Source organism: Sus scrofa, chromosome 12 (genome assembly GCF_000003025.6).
Source record: "Sus scrofa isolate TJ Tabasco breed Duroc chromosome 12, Sscrofa11.1, whole genome shotgun sequence".
In the NCBI taxonomy this organism is placed as follows: Eukaryota; Metazoa; Chordata; class Mammalia; order Artiodactyla; family Suidae; genus Sus; species Sus scrofa.
The window spans coordinates 60,507,045-60,530,249 of NC_010454.4; the positions used below are offsets into that span (position 1 = coordinate 60,507,045).

Below are 23,205 nucleotides of genomic sequence, written 5' to 3' on the forward strand. Positions count from 1 at the left end.
ACATGCCAGGCTTCCAGAGCAAGAACCTGGCCAAGCAGACTGGTCCTGGGCACGGGAAGTGGGCGAGGGAGACTCCAGATCAAAGCTCTCGACCAGAACCGGGGAGCCGGTCCAGGATCTGGAGGGACCACCACCCCTGGGCCCCCCCCCGCCCCGTGTCCCCCAGCCCCCTGGCACGCACCTGGAAACGAGGCCCAGGAGACGTCTGCTCACCAAGCAGCTGCGGTGAGGGCTTGGATGGCGCACAGTACAAACCCAAGGATTTTTCTAAAGGGCAAAACCACGTGCACGTCTTCTACGAAGGCCTTTGCCCGCACAGCAACCCTTCCACCAGCACAGCCTCTCCGACCACCCCCAGAAGGGCTTCTGGAACGCAGCAGGGCAAGGTTCTGGCTCCTGTGGGCCCCCAGGGCCCCGGGCACCTGGACCCAAGCTTTACCAAGTCCACGTTCCTCGCAGTGAAGAAACGGCAGAGGGGGCAAGTCGGCCCTCAGCCCTCTGGGGCCCTGGTGGGCAACGAACTCCCCTCCCAACCCCCATCAGAGTTTCAGGGCAAAACAAAGGGATGAAAGAAGAAGGAAAGGCAAGTCCTCTCTTATGACGGCATCAGACAACTGTTTCAAAATATATTAGATTTGGTTTTTATTGTAGAGCACACATATCAGGGCAAAGTGCTGCACACACAACTACAAATCATTTTTGGGAAAAAAGCTGTAAAAAAAATAAAACTGCAACTGCTTTAGTTACGCAGTCCTGACTTGAGGAATCCACGCTGGCAAAGGAGCTCTGGCCCCCGAGAGGCCTTCTTGGAGGTGGCTGCCCCAGCTTTCTTCTGCAGCCCCCTCTCTTAGACGAGGCCCCTGCATGACGGCAGCCGGGGGACTGGGAGGGCCTCTGGTCTCAGTGGGCCCGGGGCTTGGCCCTGGCTGGCAAGGACATTCCTAATGAACCCAGACCAGCAAAACCTTGCGGCCTTCGAAGATGTGAGTGGGTGGAAACTGCAAACGACTTCACTTGTTTCCTTTCATTAATGTTTCTTAAAGCCCCTTCCCCAGTTCCCACGCCCCTGAGCCAGAGGCGGCACCAACCCAGTCCACAGGCTGCAGGCGGACAGAGGGGTGGCGTCTCCAGGGGGGACGACAGGGAGAAGGCCCCAGCTGGCCGACGGAAGAGAAAGGAAAGGGCAGGGGAAAGCCAGAAGGCCTAAGGAAAAAAATGAAAGCTCAGAACAAAAGAAACAAAACCCCTACCACACACCACAACAATTTTCCATACCCCAAAACCTCCATGCTCGGAAGGACACCAGTCCCTCCAGCTAGAAACAACTGCTAAAACCGCCCCAACACGGCAAGTCTAACTGCTCCGCACAATCGCACACGTGTGTTTGAAAGGAGCAACCCTCAGGCGGCTCCTGGCAAGAGGTCAGGACCACTGCAGCCAGCCCCAGAGCAGGCCAGAGCAGGCGCCGGAGGCCCGGGGTCTCGGCCAAGAGCAGCTCTGGGGCAGCAGGGCCGGCTCTGTTTGGGCCTCTGCCTCGTCATCACTAACAACTTCCGCCGGAGCAGGGGTGTCTGCGTGAGCTGCTGGGGCCTGGAGAGCAGGTGAGTGGTGGGAGGGCCCCTGCAGAGCCAGCAAGACCTCAACCCACAGAGGACGAGGGAGGAGACTCAACTTCATTTACAACACTGAGAAGATTTACATTTAAAGCAAAGTAAGAATTTCCTTAACCAAAACATTTTGCTGCTTTTAAATAAATTCAGCCTGACACAGCCCCAATTGAGAATGGCTGCCCCGCACGCCTCTACTGGCCACTCCAGCACGAGCTTCTGTCCCTACAGAGGCCAAGAGCCCTTCCACCCAGGAGGAAAACCACAAACCGGAGAACCAGGCTCTGGCCAATTCTGTTCTTCAGCCTGAACAGGCAACAAACAAAGGGAAAAATATACAAGAAGCATAAAAAAAAGAAAGAAAGAAGAAAAAAAGAAGAAAAAACAAAAAACAAAAAAAAATCTCAAAATGAAACGAAAGGAGGGCAGCTAATGAGGATGGAGCCGAGTCCCGGGAGGCCAGGCCTCAGTGCCGCCGCATTTTCACTTTGCGGGCAGGGCTGCCCGCCGCCTCCGAGCAGTCCTCCCCGGGCTCGTAGGACTTGCGCCAGTGGTCCTGGGAGCTGAGGCTGCCCCCTCGCCGGTGCGCGGGCAGCAGCACCGAGCGCCGGTTCTCCTCCTTGTCCATCTCCAGGATCCGGGGCCTGCGGGGGAAGCAGGCATTATCAGGGCCAGCCCAGCTCGCCGGCTCTCCACAAGGGGCGGCACTGGCACCGTGTCCTTGGCCACCTGGTGCCAGCAGCCACTCCTTGTCTCTGGGACTGCGGGCTTTCCGGCCCCCAGGACACTGCTGAGGCTGTCACGCATAAGGCGACCTTCCCTATCACAGCCTCGAGGCCCTACCTGGTCCTGCTGCCCTCTTCCCCTGCCCCCCGCTGCCCCCGACACCACCAAACCCTTCCTGCCTCAGGGCAGCCCGCACCTCCTGGCCAGACTGGCCTCCCACCTTCTTCCCTCTCCTGCTCTCACCTTAAACAGCCTCCTCAGACACGGCCCCCAGCCCCTCTCAAACAGGCCCTGCTGCCCTGCAGCTCCCACGTGACCCTCCTAACCCTCAGTAGAGCCCACGAGAGCCCTGGTCTGGGTGCCATGAACAAGGGAAGGCTGCGAAGCACTCCCGCTTGGCAGAGTCTCGGCACGATCCCCTCCCCCTGCGAGGCAGGCAGGTGGCCGAGGCTTAGCCGGAAATGCCACCAACCCCGGGGAACCAAGCTCAGGAAAGGTGGGCGATGTCAGGCTCCTAACCACCCACCCCGCCCTGCAGCCAGGCCCTGGCGCTGCTTTGCTGGCCTTTGCCAAGGGACCACAGTCAAGTACCTGTGGGCAGCATCAGGGTCTGCCTTGCGGTGGGACCGCTTGGGTTTCAGCGCGGGGTCCCTGCTGTTTCCCGACAGACGATCCGACGCGTAGCTGGGGGCTACCACGGAGCTGCTCAGGGACTTGGTTTCCAACCGAGGCGCATCTAACCTTGTCCTGCAAAGGAGAACACAGCAGGGGTCACCAGCGGGCCTCTGAGAAGGGGTGGGGGGGATCGCACCAACTCTCTCTGGCCAGGCCACGTAGGGGCCAGGGGTCTCTGCTCGGCACTTCTGTCTCCTCATGGTTCAACGAGGGGCTGGCCTGGCTGACTTGCCAAGGACTTCCGCTGACCTGCTGCCCCGGCTGACTTGCCAAGGACTTCAGCAGACCTGCTGCTCTCTGAGCTGGAAGAAGCAGCCCCTCCTCAGGCCCAGAGAGTCTCCAGGGATGTCTACTGCACCTGCCAGAGGATGGAGAGCCCTGCTGGCGGGCACCAACACCCCCCCAGACACCTCCCCCCCGCCCGATGTGCCAGGCCGGGCTGTGGAAGGGCTGGAAGGGGACAGAGCAAGACCGTCCTTCCTCACACGCAGGGACACTGAGTCTGTGGCAGAGCCAAGAGGAGCACCCAGGCCCAAATCCACAGTCAGGCTCAGCTCTGGCTCCACCACAGCCACCCGGCAGCTTCTGCTGGTTCCGGGATGCGGACCAAGCCAAAGCCGGAAGGCTTCTGAAAGCAAAGCCACCACCCAGCACCAGAACGCACCACCTAGCAAAGGAAAAACATGCCGGGACGGATGGGGAAGAAAGGACGGAAAAGCCGGGCGGCAGGGAGCCTAGAGAAGCGATCCAAGTCCTTGCTGACGTCAGCCCAGGAGGAGGCTGGCCTGGGAAACCTCTAAGGAGACCCGAGGCTTCTTGTGGATAAAGAGGAGGCAGGCAGTCAGGTCCCTGGCAGTAAGGGGCAGGAGAGAGGCCTGGGGTGAGCTGGGAGAAGGCCCAAAAGGTACCTTTCCTATGGGCTGCTCTGGGCACAAAGTAGCAACTGGGTCCCGAAGAAGAAGGTGCCATGGCCAGGCCAGACTCAAAGGACCCCTCAAGAGAACGCTGGAGGCAGCAGGGCAGACACCCGAGAGCTGGCTTGGGTTCTTCTTTGTTTTGTTTTGGTGGGGTTTTTTTTGGCTTTTTTGGCTTTTCTGGGGCCGCTCCCTCGGCATATGGAGGTTCCCAGGCCAAGGGTCGAATCGGAGCTGTAGCCGCCAGCCTACGCCAGAGCCACAGCAGCACGGGATCAGAGCCGCGTCTGCAACCTACACCACAGCTCACGGCAACGCCGGATCCTCAACCCACTGAGCAAGGGCAGGGACCGAACCCGCAACCTCATGGTTCCTAGTCAGATTCGTCAACCACTGAGCCACCACGGGAACTCCTTCTTTGTTTTTCTTTGTGTCTTTTTAGGGCCACGCCCGCAGCACATGGAGGTTCCCAGGCTAGGGGCTGAGTCGGAGCTGTAGCTGCCGGCCTGCACCACAGCCACAGCAACGCCAGCTCCAAGCCATGTCTGCAACCTTCACCACAGCTCACGGCAACGCCGCATCCTTAACCCACTGAGTGAGGCCAGGGATCGCACCTGCGTCCTCATGGTTCCTAGTCAGGTTCATGACCCCTGAGCCACAAATGGGAACCCCTGCTTTGGATTCTTGGGAACGACTGTGTCTGGTCCTCACAGCTCCCCCTTCCCTCTACCGGCCAGGCTCGCCGTGAACAGACAGGAAAACTGGGTCAGTAGGAAGGAAGTCATGTGACCCGGAAGTCCTGGGAAAAAGGTCTGGTCCTGGTGAGAATCCAAGCCTGGCAGGCAGGAGCCATGGCTCTGAACCTGGGCGGGGCTGCTCCTTGGGCGGCCAGCAGGGGGCTCCTTCCCAGCTGGGAACCAGTATCTGGCCTCCTCAGGCCCAAACTGGCAACTGCCCCCCTTTGCTTTGGCCTCTTAGATAGGGAAGCAGAGGGCCTGGCGCATGGGTCTCAGCCTCCAGGCTGGCACCCCAGGTTCCAGAAAGCAGGACCCAGCAGCAGAGGGCACATCAGCCCTGATACTGCCTCTCAGAGTCCGGGCCTGTTACCCCGCCGAGCAGAGGCCTCTTCCAGTTCTGAGGGTCTAGAGACCCAAGACAGGCCAGCACCTTCAAGGTCAGGATGCGTTCCAGGGCCTGCGCAGACCAAGGGTGGACCCCGTGGGCCGGGCCAGGCCTCAGAGCCCCGCGCTGAGAGCTCACACCAGACGCGACGTCAGCCAAGAAGCTCCACTCAGGGGCTTCGGGGTCTGAAGCTGCCGGGAGCACTGCCGAGCCAGGTCTACACTAAGAGCCCTCGGGTGCCAGGAGCACACGCCCAGGGCAAAGCCCATGTGGGCAGCCCCTAGGGGCCCAGGACCATGGTGTGGTTTCCTCAGGTGAGTAGCGGGCGGCCGGAGAAGAGCAGAGCTGAGAGGAGGGCCTGGCCCACACACCTCCGGGGCTGGAAAGCACGAGCACGTCCCGCCACGCGGGCGCGGCTGGGCCCTGAGGGTGGCGCGCTGCTGGGGAGACAGGGGGGACCAGCTGAGACGGGAGAGGAGGCCGGGCACATGGACCAGCTCTGCTCCCCGCCCCCCCCGGGCCGGCCCTCCGGGAAGGGATCTTCAGAGGGGGCGCCACCAGAAACCCAGCCTCCTATACCCACTCTGGGGGACGGCAGGAACTCTGGGGCCCACAACGGCTCCTGACACATCCCCTGGTGCTATGTCTCTCCACGGCTTGGAGGAGCTCCTGCCCACCCTCCGTGTCCCAAAAGCCGCCGAGCCGCAGAAGCCAGGCCTGAGCCAGATCCCCAGCCCAGAGCCGCATTTGTTCAGGGCACACCCTCTTACAGGGCAGCCAACTCCCAGGGAGCAGGCCAGGGCTCAGTGGTCAGAGCCCCAAGTTTGGAGGCAGGAAGCCGAGTTCTAACAGGAAGGCCTGGGAATGGGCTTCCTCGGGTGGCAAGAGGCAGGAAGATCTTCCGAACGGATCGCAGCCAACATCCAGGGTCACGACAACGAGCCCGGGTATATCAGGACACCCTCGGGACAAAGCAGGGACTGGGCCTCGGTACCAGGAAAGCCAGAACTTGGGAGATGCCCGAGCACTCCTGTGACACAGGAGCACGTGACCTGAGCGGACAGGAGGGAGCTGAAGCTGCTGGGGACCCGGGGAACAACGCGACCTAACGGAGACCCCGTCACTGGCCTCGGGCACACAGCTGCTACCCCAGGACGGCCCCGGAAAGCCCAGGGGGTTCTTACGGCAGTAGAGCTGAGAGCTGAGACCAGGGTTTCTGGGCGTCAGGAAACCCGCTGCCAACTGCCCTAACGCCTGGCTCTCCCCGCAGCAAGCACCCTCGTGCTGCCAAGCCTGGCCGTCCCGTCCGAGCAAGGAGGCAGACCCGCGTTCCCCTTCACTGAGCAAGCTGAGCTCCAGCCGCTCTAAGCATCAGCGCCGGCACAGCCCAGGGCCCCCTCCCGGCCCCCATCTTCCACCACCCTCCCTCCAACACTGCTTCTCTCCAACTCGGACCTGCTCTCTCCTCACGCAGCAGGTGACAAGTGCAGAAGCCTGCTCTGAAGCCTACACTGAGGTGGCAGCCCCCGAGGAGCGAGCCCCCGAGCGCACGGTCCTGGGCTCCAGCAGACCACACCCCCAACTCGGGCCAACCAAACACCAGGCCCCAAGGGGCACCTCTCCAAATCGCCTACCTGATTGGCAGCACGTCACCCCATACTGCAGGAGGCAGGGCTCTAGGCGCCCACGGGGCCGGGATCACAGGTCCTCAGGGATCCCCCAGCTCAGGCCTTGGTCAGGGCTCACTGTCCTCCAGGACACCAGGCGGCCAGACACCAAGCCAGCTTTCCCACACCTCGGCTCAGGGCTCCCCTTTCCTCCTGCCTCACGCACCTCTGCTCACTGTACCCCAACACAGCACAGCCCCCCTAGTCCCTACCTCTGAGCCACCAAGTCAGAGGGGGTGACGGGAGAACACACAGCGCCCTGGAATCTGACCAATTTACAGATGAGAACATAGGGCTCAGGTAACCAACCTGTAGTCCATAAAGGAGGGACAGAGCCAGGGCCAGGCCAGGTGCCCAAGCCAGTCACGTCCCTGGGGGTCTCACCGCCTCCTTACCCCTCGGGCAGGCTGCCAAACGGGCAGGGGGGATGCACATGGACACACACTCCCTGGATTCACAGGGTGTCGGTGGCGCCGCGTCTCCGGCTGGGCCGGGACCAGGGAAACGGAGAGCGGAGGAACTGGCGCAGGGCACGCCCTCTGCTCAGCTGCACTCAGCCTCGGCTGCTCGGCTTCCCCTTTCGGACCCCAGGGGCCAAGGGCCTGAGGGACCAATGAGGCCACTCAGCTCGGCCTCCCAAGGCAACCGCTCCTAAGCAAGATTCCCCAGCACGGACGAGGTCCTCTGATCGGACCCAGCCCGCCGCGCCTCTCGCCTGCGATCCAGGATGGGCCGCTTCGGGGTCCTCACGCTCCCGGCCTTGGCAAAGAGCAGCTCCTCCAAGCCTGCCCGAGGCCCAGCCCCCGTAACTGCCTCAGGTGGCCCATCTTCTCTAGAAGCCTTGCCTGACCAGTCCCTGGTGAGGTGCTCGCATCTCTTCGCCCCCAAGGCTGAGGACGAGAAGAGGCCACACGCAGCACGTGCCTGGCACCAGCACAGAGCCCAGCACGCACCAGCTTTGCCTAACATCTGGCAAATGAACCTCTAGCTGCTCCTCCCAACTTAGGACCACTGAGAGCTGAGCTCCACTCGGCCAACAGCAAAGAAATGAGCTACTTACGTTGTCTTGAGCCGTCTCACGTGGTTAAACTGGAGAGGCCAGCCACGCAGGAACACAAGCCTTACAGGCCGGTGGGGTGCAGGCCGGGGGGCCTCCCCAACACCAAGAGACTGGCTGCCTGGCCACCCACCAGAAGGCCCCGAGAGCCCACAAGCCACCTCCTGTGCCAAGTTCTGATCTGGGGCCTCCACCCGCCGCCTTCCCGCCTTCACTTACCATTTCTGCCTGGCCAGCAGTTTCCAGGCCAAGAGCCATCTCCCCAGCTTGGCCCAACCACCCCCAAAGTTGCTGGGCTCCAGAGGACAGCGCTCTTAGGACAGTGCTCACTGTGCCTGTGCTGCACCTGCACGCAGAGTGCCGACCGATCACCAACCCGGTACCAAGGGAGCGCCGGGTCTGCGTGCCTGCCTGGGTGCCTCATGTGCGGCAGACTGCCAGCTGCAGGCCAGGAATCCCTGCCCAGGGAGCCCTCCGAACTGGCCAGGCGAGCTGAGGCAGCTCACTTCCTGCCTGACCCCTTTCCGAACAGAGTGAGCGTGTGGGCAGCACTCTCCCCAGTGCCTGGCACGAGCAGTAAGGAACCCAGCATGGACCGTACACGAGGTCCTTAGAAGGCTGCACATCAGGCAACTGCGGAAAAACAGAACACTCCCCCCCAACGGCTGCTACAGCCCAGCCTCCCGGTTCTCTAACTGGTTGTTTAAAACCAACCACGCTAAGGATCCGGCGTTGCCGCAAGCTGTGATGTAGGTCACAGACGCGGCTCGGATCCCGCGTTGCTGTGGCTGTGGTGCAGGCCAGCAGCTACAGTTCCAACTGGATCCCGAGCCTGGGAACCTCCATGTGCCACAGGTGTGGCCCTAAAAGACAAAAAGACCAAAAAAATAAATAAATGAAACTTTAACCACCCTTTCGAAAAACAGGTCCAGCTTCTCTGCCAGGGGTACCAACGATTGACAAAGATGATACTGGGCAGCATGCTTTGGGGAGGGGGGGAAAGAGCGACCCTCAGGGAAGTTGGGGGTATCGCTGAAGACCTGACCAACCTCAGCCGCCAGCTCTCCCCACGCCCTGGGAGCAGCCGCCTCGCCACCTAGAACACTCTCGGCAATCAGCTCTCTACTTGCACAGCAAAGGCAAGAAAGCCCTTCTGCACATGAGGCTCCAGGTTCTTCAACTCAAAGCACCTGCCCTGTGACACACTGAGGCAGGCAGGACTCGGTGGCTCCGCTGTGCAAACCACCCAGGGGCCCCAAGACCCAGCACCAGGAGACCCAAGTTCAAAGCCTCGCTCTGCCGGCTGTGACCTCAGCCTGAGGACTGCACCCTGGGGAGGCTCTCTGAAGGTCTCTCCCGGCCTCCCGGCAGGAAACCATGGCACCAGCACATCAAGACTCCGAATCACCCATGTTCAGAGCCAGGTTTTGGTGCACCTGAAAGCGCCTGGCAGCCGCCCACCTATCTCCCCCCAAGAGGCCCCTGGAAGGACCACCCCAGTGCTGAGCAACCTGAGGTGGTGGCACAGCCCCCGGGCCCGCCCTCAGCAGCCTACACAGACTTTATCCAAACTGAAGAGAAGGGAGTGCTGGCTCCGCCCGGCTGTGTACACCCAGATCCCACCCGTCTGGGTGCTGCCTCACCCGAAGACAAGGAGTCCGCCAGGCGCCCACCCAGGCCACGTCCCTGATGTCTGGGCGGCGCCTGAGCCAGGGTACTGCCCCTTTCCTCCAGCCCCAGCCCATCCTCTCCTACCTGGCGCAGCTCCTCATGGGCCTCCGCGGTCCTCCCCCAATGCCTCCTCCAGACCGGCCTTCCTGCTGGGTTCCGGAAGCACAGGGCTCCCCCTGCCCCAGTAACAGCAAGTCTATGGGCCGTCCCGGTCTGAAAGGGTGGGGGTGTGCCGAGAGGAATACCGGTGTGTAGACGGTGCTTCCTGAGGGATGGCTCGGGCGACTAACTTTGGGTGTGGATGTATGGGTCACTTGCGGGTGGCTGTGTCAGATGGGAATGCTCCCAACAGAGGCCGCGCTGCTGCAAGAGCCTGGGACATAAGTCTGCTGGCCACACAAGGAGCTGCAGGTACTTTATTTGTTTAGCCTTGTTAAAGTCGCGCTAACAGCACACGGAGGTGCCCAGCCTAGGGGTCACATCGGAGTTGCAGCTGCTGGCCTACACCACAGCCACAGCAATGCTGGGTCCTTAACCCACTGAGCAAGGCCGGGGATTGAACCCTCATCCTCAAGATACCGAGCCGGTGCATACCCCTCTGAGCCACGACAGGAACTCCCTGCAGGTACGTAAGGTAAGAGGCGCAGAAGACAACGGGAGACACCGAGAGGAAGCCAGAAGACGAGCAAGGCCCGAGAAGGACCCGGGTTTTATTCTGCCGGCAACAGAGCTGCCCCTGCCTGTGGTCCCCAGGGCTGGCTCCCTCCAGCTGGGCACCTCACCAGCTCAGCAGCACACGGAGGCTGGGGAGATGCCTGCCCACTCCTCCCCAGCGCCCTTAGTTGTGTGTCCCTGGCCGGCTCCTGGGCCCGAAGAACAAAGAGCCCCAGCCATTCTCCAAGGTGAGAACACTGCCAGCCGCTCAGTTGGCCAAAGAGCTTCCCAGGAGAGCTGGTTAACAGTGAAGACTCCCAGTCCCACCACAGAGCATCCAGGTGTGGGAGCCGCCACTCCAGAGGAAGGGGACAGCCAGAAACGCAACCTGACACTCCGGCTCGGCCACTTCCATCGGCACCTCCAGGATGCTTTTCCTGGGACGCTCTCCCGTGAGAGGCTGGGAGGAACCCTTGGAGCTGCTGCTCTGGCTCATCGCCACCCTGGCTCCCAAGCTGGGGGGCCGGGGCGAGGTCTCTGGCTGCAACTAGAGGCACCAAGTACAGTCTGAGAAGAAATGACCAGAGGGAGCTCCACTTTGGGCTGCATCACTTCTGGGCTGTGGGTTCTAGACGGTGCAGGGAACCACAGGAAGAGAAAGCGGCAAGCCAGGTAAAGCCCTTCTCCTCCCAGGTTCTGGAAACATTCTCATGCTAGCGGGGAGAGGCTGCCAGCCACCAAGCTCAGCCACATCTGGTGTTCCCCTATGTGCCCAGTGCTCTGCCCGCACACAGGGCTGTCCCCCAGATCTGGGTCATTCTCATTCTACAGAAGATAAAACTGAGACTCAACATTTTGACTTGGCAAAGTGGCAGAGCCATGCCAAAGAGCCTTCATGACAATATTATGGAATTCTGGAACCGAAGACCCAAGATGCCAAAGTTACTGACTGAAGTTAAAAAGATGCCAAGTCAGAAAGAAAGGAGGTACATAAAAAGAGCTCCCAATGGCCAAAGCTGGGACAAAGTGACCCCAAGGCAGACGCCGTGCATCCATACCGCCAGCAAGGGGGACAGCAAACAGTCCCAGACAGCAAACAGCAAACTCCTGAGCAGGAGGAGTCGCAGCATCCCATCCAGGGGGCGACTCCACCCCCGAGGAGGTGGCGCTGACTCCCCACCCCTCCCGCGTGGGGCCCACAGGGACGTCCCTCCTGGGAGGACAGTGGGGACGGGGCCACCCCTGGAGGGAAGCCCGACGAACACACCTGAGCCAGGCGCCCGAGGTCAGCGCCGAGGGGGACGGGCCTGCTCCCTGGCCGAACCCCCACCCAGTGTAACCCTGAGGAGGGCCCCGGCCCCCCACTGAGTCCGGCGCGTCTGAGCGAGAGGAGCTGGGGGGACAGGACAGCGAAACGGCCTGCGGGTGCCGGCCCGGACCCAGACGGAGGGCACAGGGAGAGCTGAGCGGAGGGCGGCCTCTAGTGACCTGCTGCGGGTCAGCCTGTGGCGGACACAGCACGCCCGGCAGGAGGGGAGCACCGGGGGACACGGAGAGCTCCGCACTCCTCACGGCGTCCCGGGAATCTAAAACTGTTCTAAAAAGTAAAGTTTCCTGGAATCAAAAAAATAAACAAATAGGAGTTCCCGTCATGGCACAGCAGAAATGAATCTGACTAGGAACCATGAGGTTGCAGGTTTGATCCCTGGCCTTGCTCAGGGGGTTAAGGATCTGGCGTTGCCATGGGCTGTGGTATAGGTTGCAGACGCGGCTTGGATCCCGCGTTGCCGTGGCTGTGGTGCAGGCAGGCAGCTGTAGCTCTGACTGGACCCCTAGCCTGGGAACCTCCATGTGCTGCAAGTGTGGCCCTAAAAAGACAAAAGACCAAAAATAAATAAATAAAAAACAAATAAAGCCAAGCAAGAGGACATCTTCCTCCAGGCTGGGTCTAGGCACCTGCCCCGCCCTGCTCACTGGCATCTACACGACCCAGGCAAGCAGCTGGCCTCTTAGGACTCCAGCCTCAAGGCAGGATTGTCTTGACCTGGCAGGGGCCTGACTCAGTCCATTCACTCCGTGGGCAGAAAGGAAGTGCTGGAGAGGCCGGGAGGGGCGACGCTGGCCAGCACGTCCCTGCCTCCCTGGCCAAAGAGGAGGGACTGCGACAAGCCCTGCGCCTGCTGAACACATGGCCTAACCTCCCACCTTCGCCTCCTCTCCTCACCCGCCGCTCCTCCCAGGAGTGAAAATCCAGGCATTTCCAAAGCAAGCTGCTAAGGCACAATCTAAAAATACTCAGTGAGAAGCACATGTGACAGATCAGAATCAAGGAAGCGGGGTGGGGGAGGCCAGGGTCTGGAAGAGGACTCCCCAAATCTTGTCTCAAGTCTGTGTTCACAGACACTGGGGGCGAGTGCTTCTGCTCAGCCCGCAACTCCTGAAAGAGAACTACCTTTTTTTTTTTCTTATTTTCTTTTCAGGGCCGTACCCACAGCGTATGCAATTCCCAGGCTAGGGGTCGAATTGGAACGACAGCTGCCGGCCTCCACCACAGCTCACAGCAACGCCAGATCCTCAACCCATTGAGCGAGGCCAGGGATTGAACCTGCGTCCTCATGGATACCAGTCAGGTTCGTTAACCACTGAGCCATGACAAGAACCACGAGAACTAATTTTCTGATAAAGAGAAAACAAAATAGCTTTATCCTCACATAATTCCAATCAGAAAGCACGAGGCCTTACAGCCTTTTCCTCTCCCAGGCTTCAGGGTGCCAGGCTACCAACAGAGGAGCCCAAGCCTCCATCTCCAGTGGGGCCAGCAGGTGCCGGACGCCAGGGCACTTACTTCCTGAGGATGATGACAGCTCTGCGCTCCTTGATGTCCTGAGGCCGTATGCAGTGAGTGATTTCATCAGCAGCATATCCACTGAAAAGAAAAGGAGCACGTGAGCACGGAGGGTGGCCCTGCAGCCTGAGCTGGGGGCGGGGGTGGGGATGGGGGTGGAGGGAGGAAACAGACAGAAATAGGGCCCCAGTCCTACAGCCACCCTCAGCCCCATTATTTGGGAGGTTCAGGGATTCACACACAAGGAAATAACATGTTAAGTTCCAGGATGTTTTTGGAGTTCCTGTCGTGGCTCAGCGGTAACAACCCTGACTGGTATCCATGAGGACGCAGGTTCAATCCCTGGCCTCGCTCAGTGGGTAAGGATCCGGCGTTGCCTCGAGCTGTGGTGTAGGTCACAGACGCGGCCCAGATCCTGTGTTGCAGTGGCTGTGATGAAGGCCAGCGGATATAGCTCAGCTTAGAGCCCTAACCTGGGAACGTCCTTGCGCTGTGGGTGTGGCCTTAAAAAAAAAAAAAGGTCCAGGATGTTTCTGCCCAGAAACCACTCAAGGGGGAATCTGGGATGAGGTAAAGACAGGTCCTAAAACAGAAGCCAAAGCAGGAATCTCCTTGCACAGGGCAGCTGCCCTTCTTCCAAAGGGCCCTCAAGAGGGCACACCCTTAGCGGCTTTGGAGGCAGATGGAGTGACTCAGGCCAGACCCTGGTGAGAAGACAAGACCCTCCCCAACCCCCAGCCCCGGCTGGCAGAGGAAGCCAAGGCAGACGCTGACAGCACTGAGTCACCAAAAGGCTGCAACGTTCAAAAAGAAAATTTATCTACTTGGATAAAAGCTTTCCAAAACCTCATTTTAAGGGATCCAAAATCTTGGAAACAGCTGTGTTTGGAATATTTTAAGAATTTCCATCACATTCAAACACCTATTTATCTTCCTCAAGTTACAGGATTTTTAAAACTGCTCAGACCAATGAATGTGGGAAGACGACTCTTCTCTTCACGGCTAACGTCCTCCCAATCTCAAACTCTGGAAGCCAGCTCAGCCTCCGGAGCCTCTCACATGCCCGCCCCGAGAGCACAGCACCCAGAGGCACTCCAGCCCGACCCGCCGGAGCCTGGGCAGCTCCGCAGCCAGCAACACTCTCAGCCGCAGGCCTGGGGAAGGGGGCACCTTCTCGGCCTTCTCCTGCTGGGAGTCCCTGACACCCCCCACCCCTGCCCCCAATCTTCTACTCGGCTGCGCAGCTGCGAAGACAGGGAGTGACTGTTAAAAACATTGAAAGCCTGGGAAGGACTCCTCCAAATGGCCAGGCTGCCCCAGTGTGGGCAAAACTGGATGCAAGAGCAAGTAAAAAAATAATAAAAAGTCCAAGAGAGAAGCACCTCTGACTCAGAAATCTGACTTGAGGCCATGTGGGGGGAGGAAAAAAGACACTTAATTTAGGGATTTCCCCTCCAAGCTGTTCCTAAACCAGGGTTTTCAATTTTCTCTATAAATACCAGTCCCACATGATCCTACAAATATTCACAGTCAAATCAATCTATAAAAAGAAAAAACCCCGATATGTATGTGTGACACATACATACATATATATATATTTTTTAGAACTGCACCTGCGACATAACGTAGGTTCTCAGCTAGAGATCAAATCAGAGCTTCAGCTGCCACAGCCATATGGGATCTGAGCAACGTCTGTGACCTAAACCACAGCTCACGGCAACGTCAGATCCTTAACCCACTGAGCAAGGCCAGGGATCGAACCTGCATCCTCACAGATACTAGTTGGGTTCATTACTGCTGACCATGACAGGAACTCCTAGAAAATGCTGATGAGCTTTTAAAAAAAGCACTCGCAGGTGTTCCCCGGTGGCTCAGTGAGTTAAGGATCCAGCACTGTCACTGCTGTGGCTTGGGTTCAAGCCCGGACTCGGGAACTTCCACGTGCCGCCAGCACAGCCCCTCCTTGTTAAAGGACTGAGAGCTACTACAGCAAAAGAACCCGCAAACTTCCTTTAAGCGAGCACTGACTCAAGAACTTTCTTTCAAACAACACCTATTAATATCTGCAGGCCCACACAGAACTGCCGTGTAAAGACGGAGGCTCTGAAGAGATCTGGGTCAGAACCCGAGCCCTGACACCTTAGCTGAGTCACGTGCTGCACTGAGCCCTCGGCTCCCCCATCTGTAGGGACGGAGGTAGGTTCCTGGGTGTCCAGTGGTTATGCTCTGTCACTAAGGACATTCCTTTGTGGTGACTAATGGTTAAGATCTTAAAAAAGGGGTGAGTGCCCTCTTTTCTAGGCAGCATCACATTTCTCCGTCTTCATGGCCGGCACCCCAGAGAGCAGCAGTGGACGGCCCCCCTGCAGGACTGCTGTTAGGTTACCCTGGGTGCCTGGCGCCCTGGGACCACCTGGATCCAGGACACACTGCCACAGAGGCCCCCGGGCCCCCTCCCTGAGCTAAGGGCTCTAGATCTCATCCTATGCCCCTCCTGTCCTTCACAGCGGGACAGGTCTGGGCTGCAAGACTGTCCCATACAAACAGAGGACTTTCCCAAAGAGTCCAGTCCCAAAGGCCACCCAAGGCACATTTCTAAGGCCTGGATCTGCACTACTGCTGCAGGCAAGCCTGCCTACCGTCAACAAGTGTCACTAATCTGTTTGACTTGGCCATAGGACCGCCAAGGGCCCTGACTTCCCATCTCCAACAAGGAACTGCACTCCGTCATGTAGAAGCCAACCCAGACGTTGGTCAAATTTTAACTGCCCTCACCTTCCCAAGGCTCGACAACGAAGAACAAGCCAAGCCAGGTTCCTGCCACCCAGCCCAGGCCTCAGAAGAACTGGGGCAGAGGCAGAGCCGCAAAGGCCCAGAAGGATGAACACAGCACCCGCTGGCTCCCCACCTCAACAGCTCCCTAGCTTTCTAGACCCTCCAGCAGCTGTGCAGAGCCTACCCACCCCTCCTCAGACCACCAGGCTCCAGGGGGAGCAGGAGGTGCATCGTCCAAACTGCAGCACGAAGTGTCCAGCAGAGACCACAGAGGGTTATCTACTGCTAAGGAATCTACCTGCTAATAAGAGAACTGTTCAAAAGTCCCGGTCTGCCAGCTGGAAACTTAATATGCCCGGGGTCCAGCCCTCCCGCTGGCATGAAGACAAGTTCCAGCGCCTCCTGCTCTTTTTGCTCTTCTGTTTTCACAGGGAAGGGAGAAGAGGAAATAGCTCGTGCTGGCACTGGCCTGGACTCAGCCCCTCGAGTCCCCGCGCCGACCCCTCCCGCAGCAGTGACTAGTATGCCACAGGCATCCAGAGCAAGAGAGGCAGGCTGTCACCCGCTACACCAGGCTTGAGGCGACTCGTGAAGAGTGTCCCCTCCCACGGGGAGCTTTGCTCAGCGCCCCTCGGCTGGCTTCCCCCACCCTGCCCGCCCAAGCTTCTCTACGACTGCTGTTCGGCCTTGTGGAAACCGTGTCCTCCCTAAGAGCCTTGCTCATCTCTGCACACGGCGGATGCTACATGAGCCGGGTGCTGAGCTCAACGTGTCTACTGCTCTCAAGACTCAGGCTCCACATGTGCGCGACAGACGGCAGCCAGTCCTTCCTCGAGGACTAGGTGCCGGAGGACGAGAAGCCCGGAGGACCCTCTAAAGGGACTGTGCAGGGCTGCACACGTCTCCTCCAGGGGACAGCCTTGGGGACAGGACTGTTCAGGCACAGCTCCAGGCCGGCCGCCAGTCCCCATCTACTCTGTGCCCTGCCCAGGGCAGAAGTCAGCCAGAGACGGAGGGACTGGCCAAGATCACCAGGGCTGCCTGGTGACAGCCTCCCTCCAGCTGGGGCGACCTGCTCCGGCGGCCTCCCCGCCCCCAGCCTGCCTCCCCACTGCTGGGCCTGCAGGACCTCACTTACGCTTTGAGGGCAGCGGACCAGCCACTGGGCACAGGGGCGGCACTGTGAGCACAGGTCAAGTTATAACCACAAACCTGAACCTCCTGGAGGACACACGGCCTCCCCCGAGGAAAAGTCCTGGGACTTTCTCAAGGCCCAACTCTGTGTACCGCAAGGCATCAACAGAGGCAGCTCACCTCCAGACACTTCACCTCAACCTCAAGCCTTCAGCAGTGAGACGGTCAATGCGGGATAACAACTCTAGGACACCAGCAGCTCCATTCTGCAGAGGCACACCGGGAGTCAGTCAGCTCAACCGGCAGCACGAACTCTAACCCAACGCCTGGCTTCAGAGAGTAGCTACACTGGGTTTCGTTTCTTGATTTGTGATGGGAGTGGGGGTGGACGGGGAGACAACGAGGAGCAGGAAGAAAAGCCTGTTTCCAGTGACAAGGTCCAACCTGTCCGGGGCCTCACTGACCTCAGCAAGGACACAGGCACACCTGCCACCCATGGAAGAAGCCCACCAAGACACAGGCACACCTCCAGGGGACAAGCATCATCCCAGGGACGGCCGCACACCCCCTGCCCTGCCCGAAACGGTCAGCCAGCCAGCCCTGGTGTTCTCACGGCTGCGTATTTTCTGCTCCCTCTGAGCTTCGTGACGAAGACCGCCACTCGCCTTCCCTTCCTTTGCTGCCCTCTGCCTTCTTGTCGGGCCTGGCAGAACTCGAGCCAGCCAACGCCCTCCTGGCCCAGAGCCCCTCCTGAGAATAAGCAGCCTTGACTTCACCCTGAGCTTCTCCCCCTCCCACGGAATCGGGAGATTCCACACAAGAGATGTGGCCCAGGACCTATCTGCCCTACGTTCCCAATTACTTGAAGCCAGAAAGCTAAATTTTGCCTTCAACCAGCTGAGCAAGAGCAGCCCCTTGCTCAGGACCAACAGGGGTGCCCGCTCTACCCCATGTCAACTGTTAACTGGAAGTCACAGGCTGTGCTCAGGTCTCCGTGTCCATGGCTGTGCAACACAGTCGTGTCCAAAGAGGCGGCTAAGGCCTGGGTCTTTGGGCAAGGGGCCGCCACAACCAGACCGTGCAGCAGTGATTAAAAATAGCGACAAACAGGAGTTCCTCTTGTGGCTCAGCCGAAATGAACCCGACTACTATTCATGAGGACGTGGGTTCAATCCCTGGCCTTGCTCAGTGGCTTAAGGACTGGCATTGCCTTGAGCTGCAGTGCAGATCACAGCTACAGCTCAGATCCTGCGTTGCTGTGGCTGTGGTGTAGGCTGGCAGCTGCAGCTCCAATGAGACCCCTGGCCTGGAAACATCCACATGTGACAGGTTCGGTCCCAAAATGCAAAAATAAATGAACAAATAAATACAGCAGCAAGTAAGCAATTAGCCTTTAGATAACTATCCTAATTGATCCAAATGAAATCTGCTTTTATCTGTGGTTCACTATACAAAAAACAAGAGGAGAAATATGGGATGAACCGATATGAAAAAGATAAAAGATATTTATTTCCCTAGAAAACAGCACTGAAACAGGACCCATCCAGGCCCAACATGGAAAGGTTACAAAAAAACAGCTGCCAACTGGGTTTGGAAAAAAGTCAACCACTTCCAGAAGGGTCTGTGAGGCCTTGCTCTAAGTGCCCACGTCTAGACACTTCTGAGTCAATGAGTGCCACACACTAAAATCCACACTGACACCTCTAAATGTAAAACTGTATTGGGAGTTCCTGTCGTGGCTCAGTGGTTAACGAATCCAACTAGGAACCATGAGGTGGCGGGTTCGATCCCTGGCCTTGCTCAGTGGGTTAAGGATCTGGCGTTGCCGTGAGCTGTGGTGTGTAGGTCACAGACGTGGCTCGGATCCCGCGTTGCTGTGGCTCTGGTGGAGGCCGGTGGCTACAGCTCCGATTAGACCCCTAGCCTGGGAACCTCCATATGCCGCGGGAGCAGCCCTAGAAAAGGCAAAAAGCCCCCCCAAAAAATTAAATAAATAAACAAAACTGTATTCCTGCCATGTTGCCTTGGACGGGTACAGACACCAACGTCACTGACAGCACAAGTCTGAACTGGAGGACAATTACTAGAACCCCACCCCTTAGCCCCCATCTGTAGGGAACCACTGTTTTCCTTGGCCCCTTCTAATCTGCAGCTTCCCAGCTCATCACCTCTGGGCTGGCTGGGATACACACCAGGAAGTGAAAAGAAAGCATCCCCTCTCCCCAGCTGGGGGAGAGCCAAGCAGGGCCTGAGGGGAGGCACCTGCACATCAAGTAAGCAGAGGGCTAAGCGAGCAGGTGCAAGAAGGTTTAAATCAGAGAGGGTGTCCAGTCCCGTCCCCCCGCCCCCCCGAGAGCAGGGACTCTCCATTTTAGGATGAGCTTACCACCTGGAGACATCCGGCAACATCTAGAGATGATGGTGGTTGTCAGAGAAGATGCTATTGGCATTTAGTGCACAGACGTCAGAGATGATATTAAACAGCCCCCAACAAGGAATGAGCCAGGCCCAAATGTTAACAGTACTGCTGCTGAGAAGCTCTGACCCAGAGCTTCACCCTGCGTGGGGCACCAAAATCCCACTTCAGGTCCCGGTTGGACCCAGGGACTAGCAACGACCTCCATCTGCTTCTAGTCAACATGCACCCCCTAAGGCTGCTTCCTCGCTGCCGCCGCCAAAGCCTCGTGCCCTCGAGCCCTCCACCCCCACCTTCTCTGCCTGGCTAATTCCTAGTGGTCTCCTAGTCACCCCACAAGTTCAGCTGACTTCCTCCTGCAAACGACCAAACTCCAGAGTGGATTAACACGTGCCCACGCAGTGTACTCCGGCAGTCACGTTCCCGGGCTGGACCCGTCTGTGGTGTCCACGGGGCTGTGGACTCCGTAAAGAGCTACGTGTAAGGCTCCCCCAACTCCCTGCCCCTTCCCCAGCGAGACGGCAAAGGAACATCACGCGGTTGTGTGCGAAAGCTCCCGTCTCAGAGCCTACCCTGTGCCAGGCCCTCTGTCAGACACCAAATCACCATGCCCAGGCCTTGGAAGGTGGCATCAGCCCCATTTACAGATGAACACCCACAAGATCCCAAAGCGAAGCAGGGGAGAGCTGGATTCAAAGCCTGGGCCCGCACTTTGCAGGACGTGGCCGAGCCTCCCACGTTCCACAGCCAAGTCAGAATCCAGGACGAAGGGACTGGGAAAGCTTCAGAACTTTACTATTTTAAGGTAAAGATGAGGAGAATTTTCCTGATGATGCAATCCTGTGGTGGATCAGTAACAGAGCTGCAGCTAAAAACCTGAAACTCCTCTTCAATACAGGGTGTGCGTGCGCTGAAGGAGGGGGACTCTCGAAGTCACCAACTGCCTCCTGTGGTCCCCCCCCCCCCCGCCCCGTACACAGGGGACCACTGCCACTTCTCCTGCTGACAACCCTGAGGACCTGTGATTACGTGGGAAACGAACATCCCTCGGAGAGGCCAAATGGCCCTCGTCTGAGATCCTTGTGACATGGAGAGCCCTTCAACGAAGTCAGACAGCAAACTGCCTTCCACGGCAGGCCACTTGGGAGAGTCTGCCCTGGAAATCCCATTTTAAAGGGATCTGCTAGGACATCTGGAAGCAGCATGTAGAGCTGAGGAGCCGGGAAGCCCAGATGACAAGGCGGCCCCCAAGAGCTAAGTGGTCCTCTAACTTCCGATGCTCAAGGAATCCGAAGTACCGCTCCTGCTGCTGCTGACTTGCCCATGGACTTGCCCATCAGGAGACCTTCCCTATCGCAAGGCTCTGCTGCCATGGGCAAGTACGGAGGCAGCCTCAGCCGTTCCACTCAAATGCGAAAGATGTGCCTCATGATGCTGAGAGGGCTCCAGGGACCCTGCTTCTCTCCGTGACCGTGACCGTGACCCACGGCACTGACTGAACTTCAGAGGTTAAGCTGCTCACGACAAAATCTCAGTGTGTCTTGATCCTGTACCAGAATCTGGTGGTCGACCAAGCTGCTCTGAACAGCTGCAGTCTAGATCTCCTAAGAGGTTTGGGGGATTACTGAACCACACGGCTACATTTACTTGTTTCAGGGCTGGAAGGAGACAGCTTCCAACGAAACGTTCTGCTTCACATAAACAGCAGAGGTGTTCCAGCCGGCAATCCTCTCTGGGGGCCAGGGCCCTGGGCTAATTCTCAGCAGAACCTAGGACTGAAAACAGGCCAGGAGCCTAATTTCTGCTGACACAACTACAAGGCCTAATACCTGGTAAAGAGACAAGCTTTCTTTTGTTTCACACGGCCGGGATGGTAGGTAACACCTTCTTACAAACGACCAATGGGCGCTTGAGCAGCCAACAGGGGCTGAATTTTAAGTCTGCTCCACTCTACTCCCGGACCAAGGGCTCCTCTGCTCAACTCCCCTAGAGTCACTCCCCGACCAGGAATGGAGAACCTTTAACAACTGAACACTCTCAGGGACCTCCCTCTGTGGGGATCGTTTTCTGTTGAGGAATCCGTGAACACTGTTCTCCGTTAAAGAAACCAGGGAGGACAGAGGGAAAAGACGGTGGGGGCATAACTCCAACCAGTTTTTTTTTAAAAAGCAGAGTTGAAAACGGAGACTCAGAATGGAAAGCGCACTTGCTAAAATCACAAAGGTAAAGAGACTCCTAAAACCAGCCTCCGGAAAGACGCCCTGAGGGTGGCTGTCGGTCAAGTCCGCGATCCCGTCTAACCTGCCCTGGGGATAGAGAATTCCAGAGCTGCTTCCCGCTGTCTTCACGCACGTGTTTTAAACGCAGACCCCTTCCTCCGCCCCCAGAACAGAACGGGTCAGAGGCGGAAAACGCGGGCTCCCACCGGCCGCCCCCTCCTCCCAGGCAGGTGGTTACCTGAGCACAGTCACGCTCCCCCTGCGCACAGGCAGGGAAAGCACGGGTTCCGACACCCGGATAGGCTTGAACTGGAACTTGCAGCCGAAGCAGAGCGCGGAGTCGCTGAAGAAGGACACGGACACGATGGGGCGCTCGAAGATGTGGATGGGGTCCACGTGAGACACGATGCAGCCGCCGGGCTGGTAGTCGTTGATGACGGCGCTGTTGACGAAGCCCTCGGGGATGACGCGGTGCTCCACCAGCTTCTGGATCACCAGCTGGTGCACCCACTCGGGGATCTCGTCCACGTCGCCCGGCGGGTAGAGGCGCTCCTGGCCGGGCCCGCGCTTCTGCAGCTGGGCGCCGTACGTGTAGCCCTCGCCGAAGAAGTACTTGTTGCGCAGCGGGGCCCGGTCCACCGTGTGCTCGTTGTACAGGCCCTTCTCGGCGCGGGACACCACCTCGTCGATGCGGGCCTCGATCTTGGCGCACTCGTCCTGGCTGAACAGGCGCATCTGGCGGATGCCGCTCTTCACCTTGCGCGCCTCCTCCTCCTTCTGCAGCTGCTGCTCCTCGAAGTCGCTGCGCTCGGGGTCCGAGTCCTCCTGGTACTTGCGCTTGGCCCCGGGCGCCGCGTAGGGCTCGGCCGCGGCGGCGGCGGCGGCGGCGGCGGCCACGGCGGCGGCGGCGGCGGCCGCGGCCTCTCGGCTGCCGGCCTTGTAGTTGTCCCGGGACGTCATGGACTTGAGCTTCTCACGCAGGTCGGTGTAGCCGCTGGCGGCCGCCATGGCCCCCGCGCCGCTGCTCTAGGGCGCTCCGCGGCGGGCGGGGCGGCCGGGCATGGCTCTGGGGGACGCGCCCGGGCCCCGGGCCGCAGGGGCCGCACCGCCCGGCGGGGGAGTCGAGGGTCAGCGCCGGCGGCCTCAGGGGCGGCGGGTCAGGCGGCGACGACGGGGCTTCCTCCTCCACCTCGTCCGCGTCCCGGGGGGCAGGGGCGCCAGCAAGGCCTCATGCCGCGCGGGGCGGCCGCGGAGGCTCGGCCCGACTCCCGGCCAGACCCTCGGACGCCGGGCCCGGCCCGCACTTTAAAGCGCTCCTCACGACGTCACCGCCGCCCGCCCGCCCGACGTCCGCCAGCGCCGCTCCTCAGCGGGCTGCTCCGCGCGCAGGCGCAGTGCGGCCGGCCACCGCGGCTCCGCGCGCAGCGAGCATGCGCGCGCGTGCGGCTGGGTCAGCGGAGGTGCCGGCGCACGCGCAGACAGGCGCCGCTCGCCGTCCGCCGCCCCTCCCCCACCCACTGAGGGGCTCCGTGAGCACCCCGAGCGGCAGCCTGCCTCCTCTCCGCGCCACCCCGCGGCCGAAGGGCTCCCTCCACAGGGGTGCGCTCACGCCGTCGACGCTGTCGCCACGCTGCGTCACGGCATCGCCCGAATGCCCCAAATCGCCTCAGTCCCCAGCGCGCAATCACCAGGGAACCGCCACAACCCAGGCTGCCCCGTCACC

General features: G+C 59.4%; 1 protein-coding gene across 1 annotated transcript; it reads right to left on the reverse strand.

Annotated features, from left to right (window-relative positions):
* ALKBH5 (alkB homolog 5, RNA demethylase) lies at positions 618–23,195 on the reverse strand. The gene is made up of 4 exons (XM_021067995.1): positions 21,721–23,195; positions 12,939–13,019; positions 2,925–3,080; positions 618–2,251 (listed from the first exon to the last, which is right to left on the reverse strand). Exons 1-4 carry the CDS (start codon positions 22,488–22,490, stop codon positions 2,074–2,076), a joined length of 1,185 nt encoding a protein of 394 aa, XP_020923654.1. The 5' UTR covers positions 22,491–23,195; the 3' UTR covers positions 618–2,073.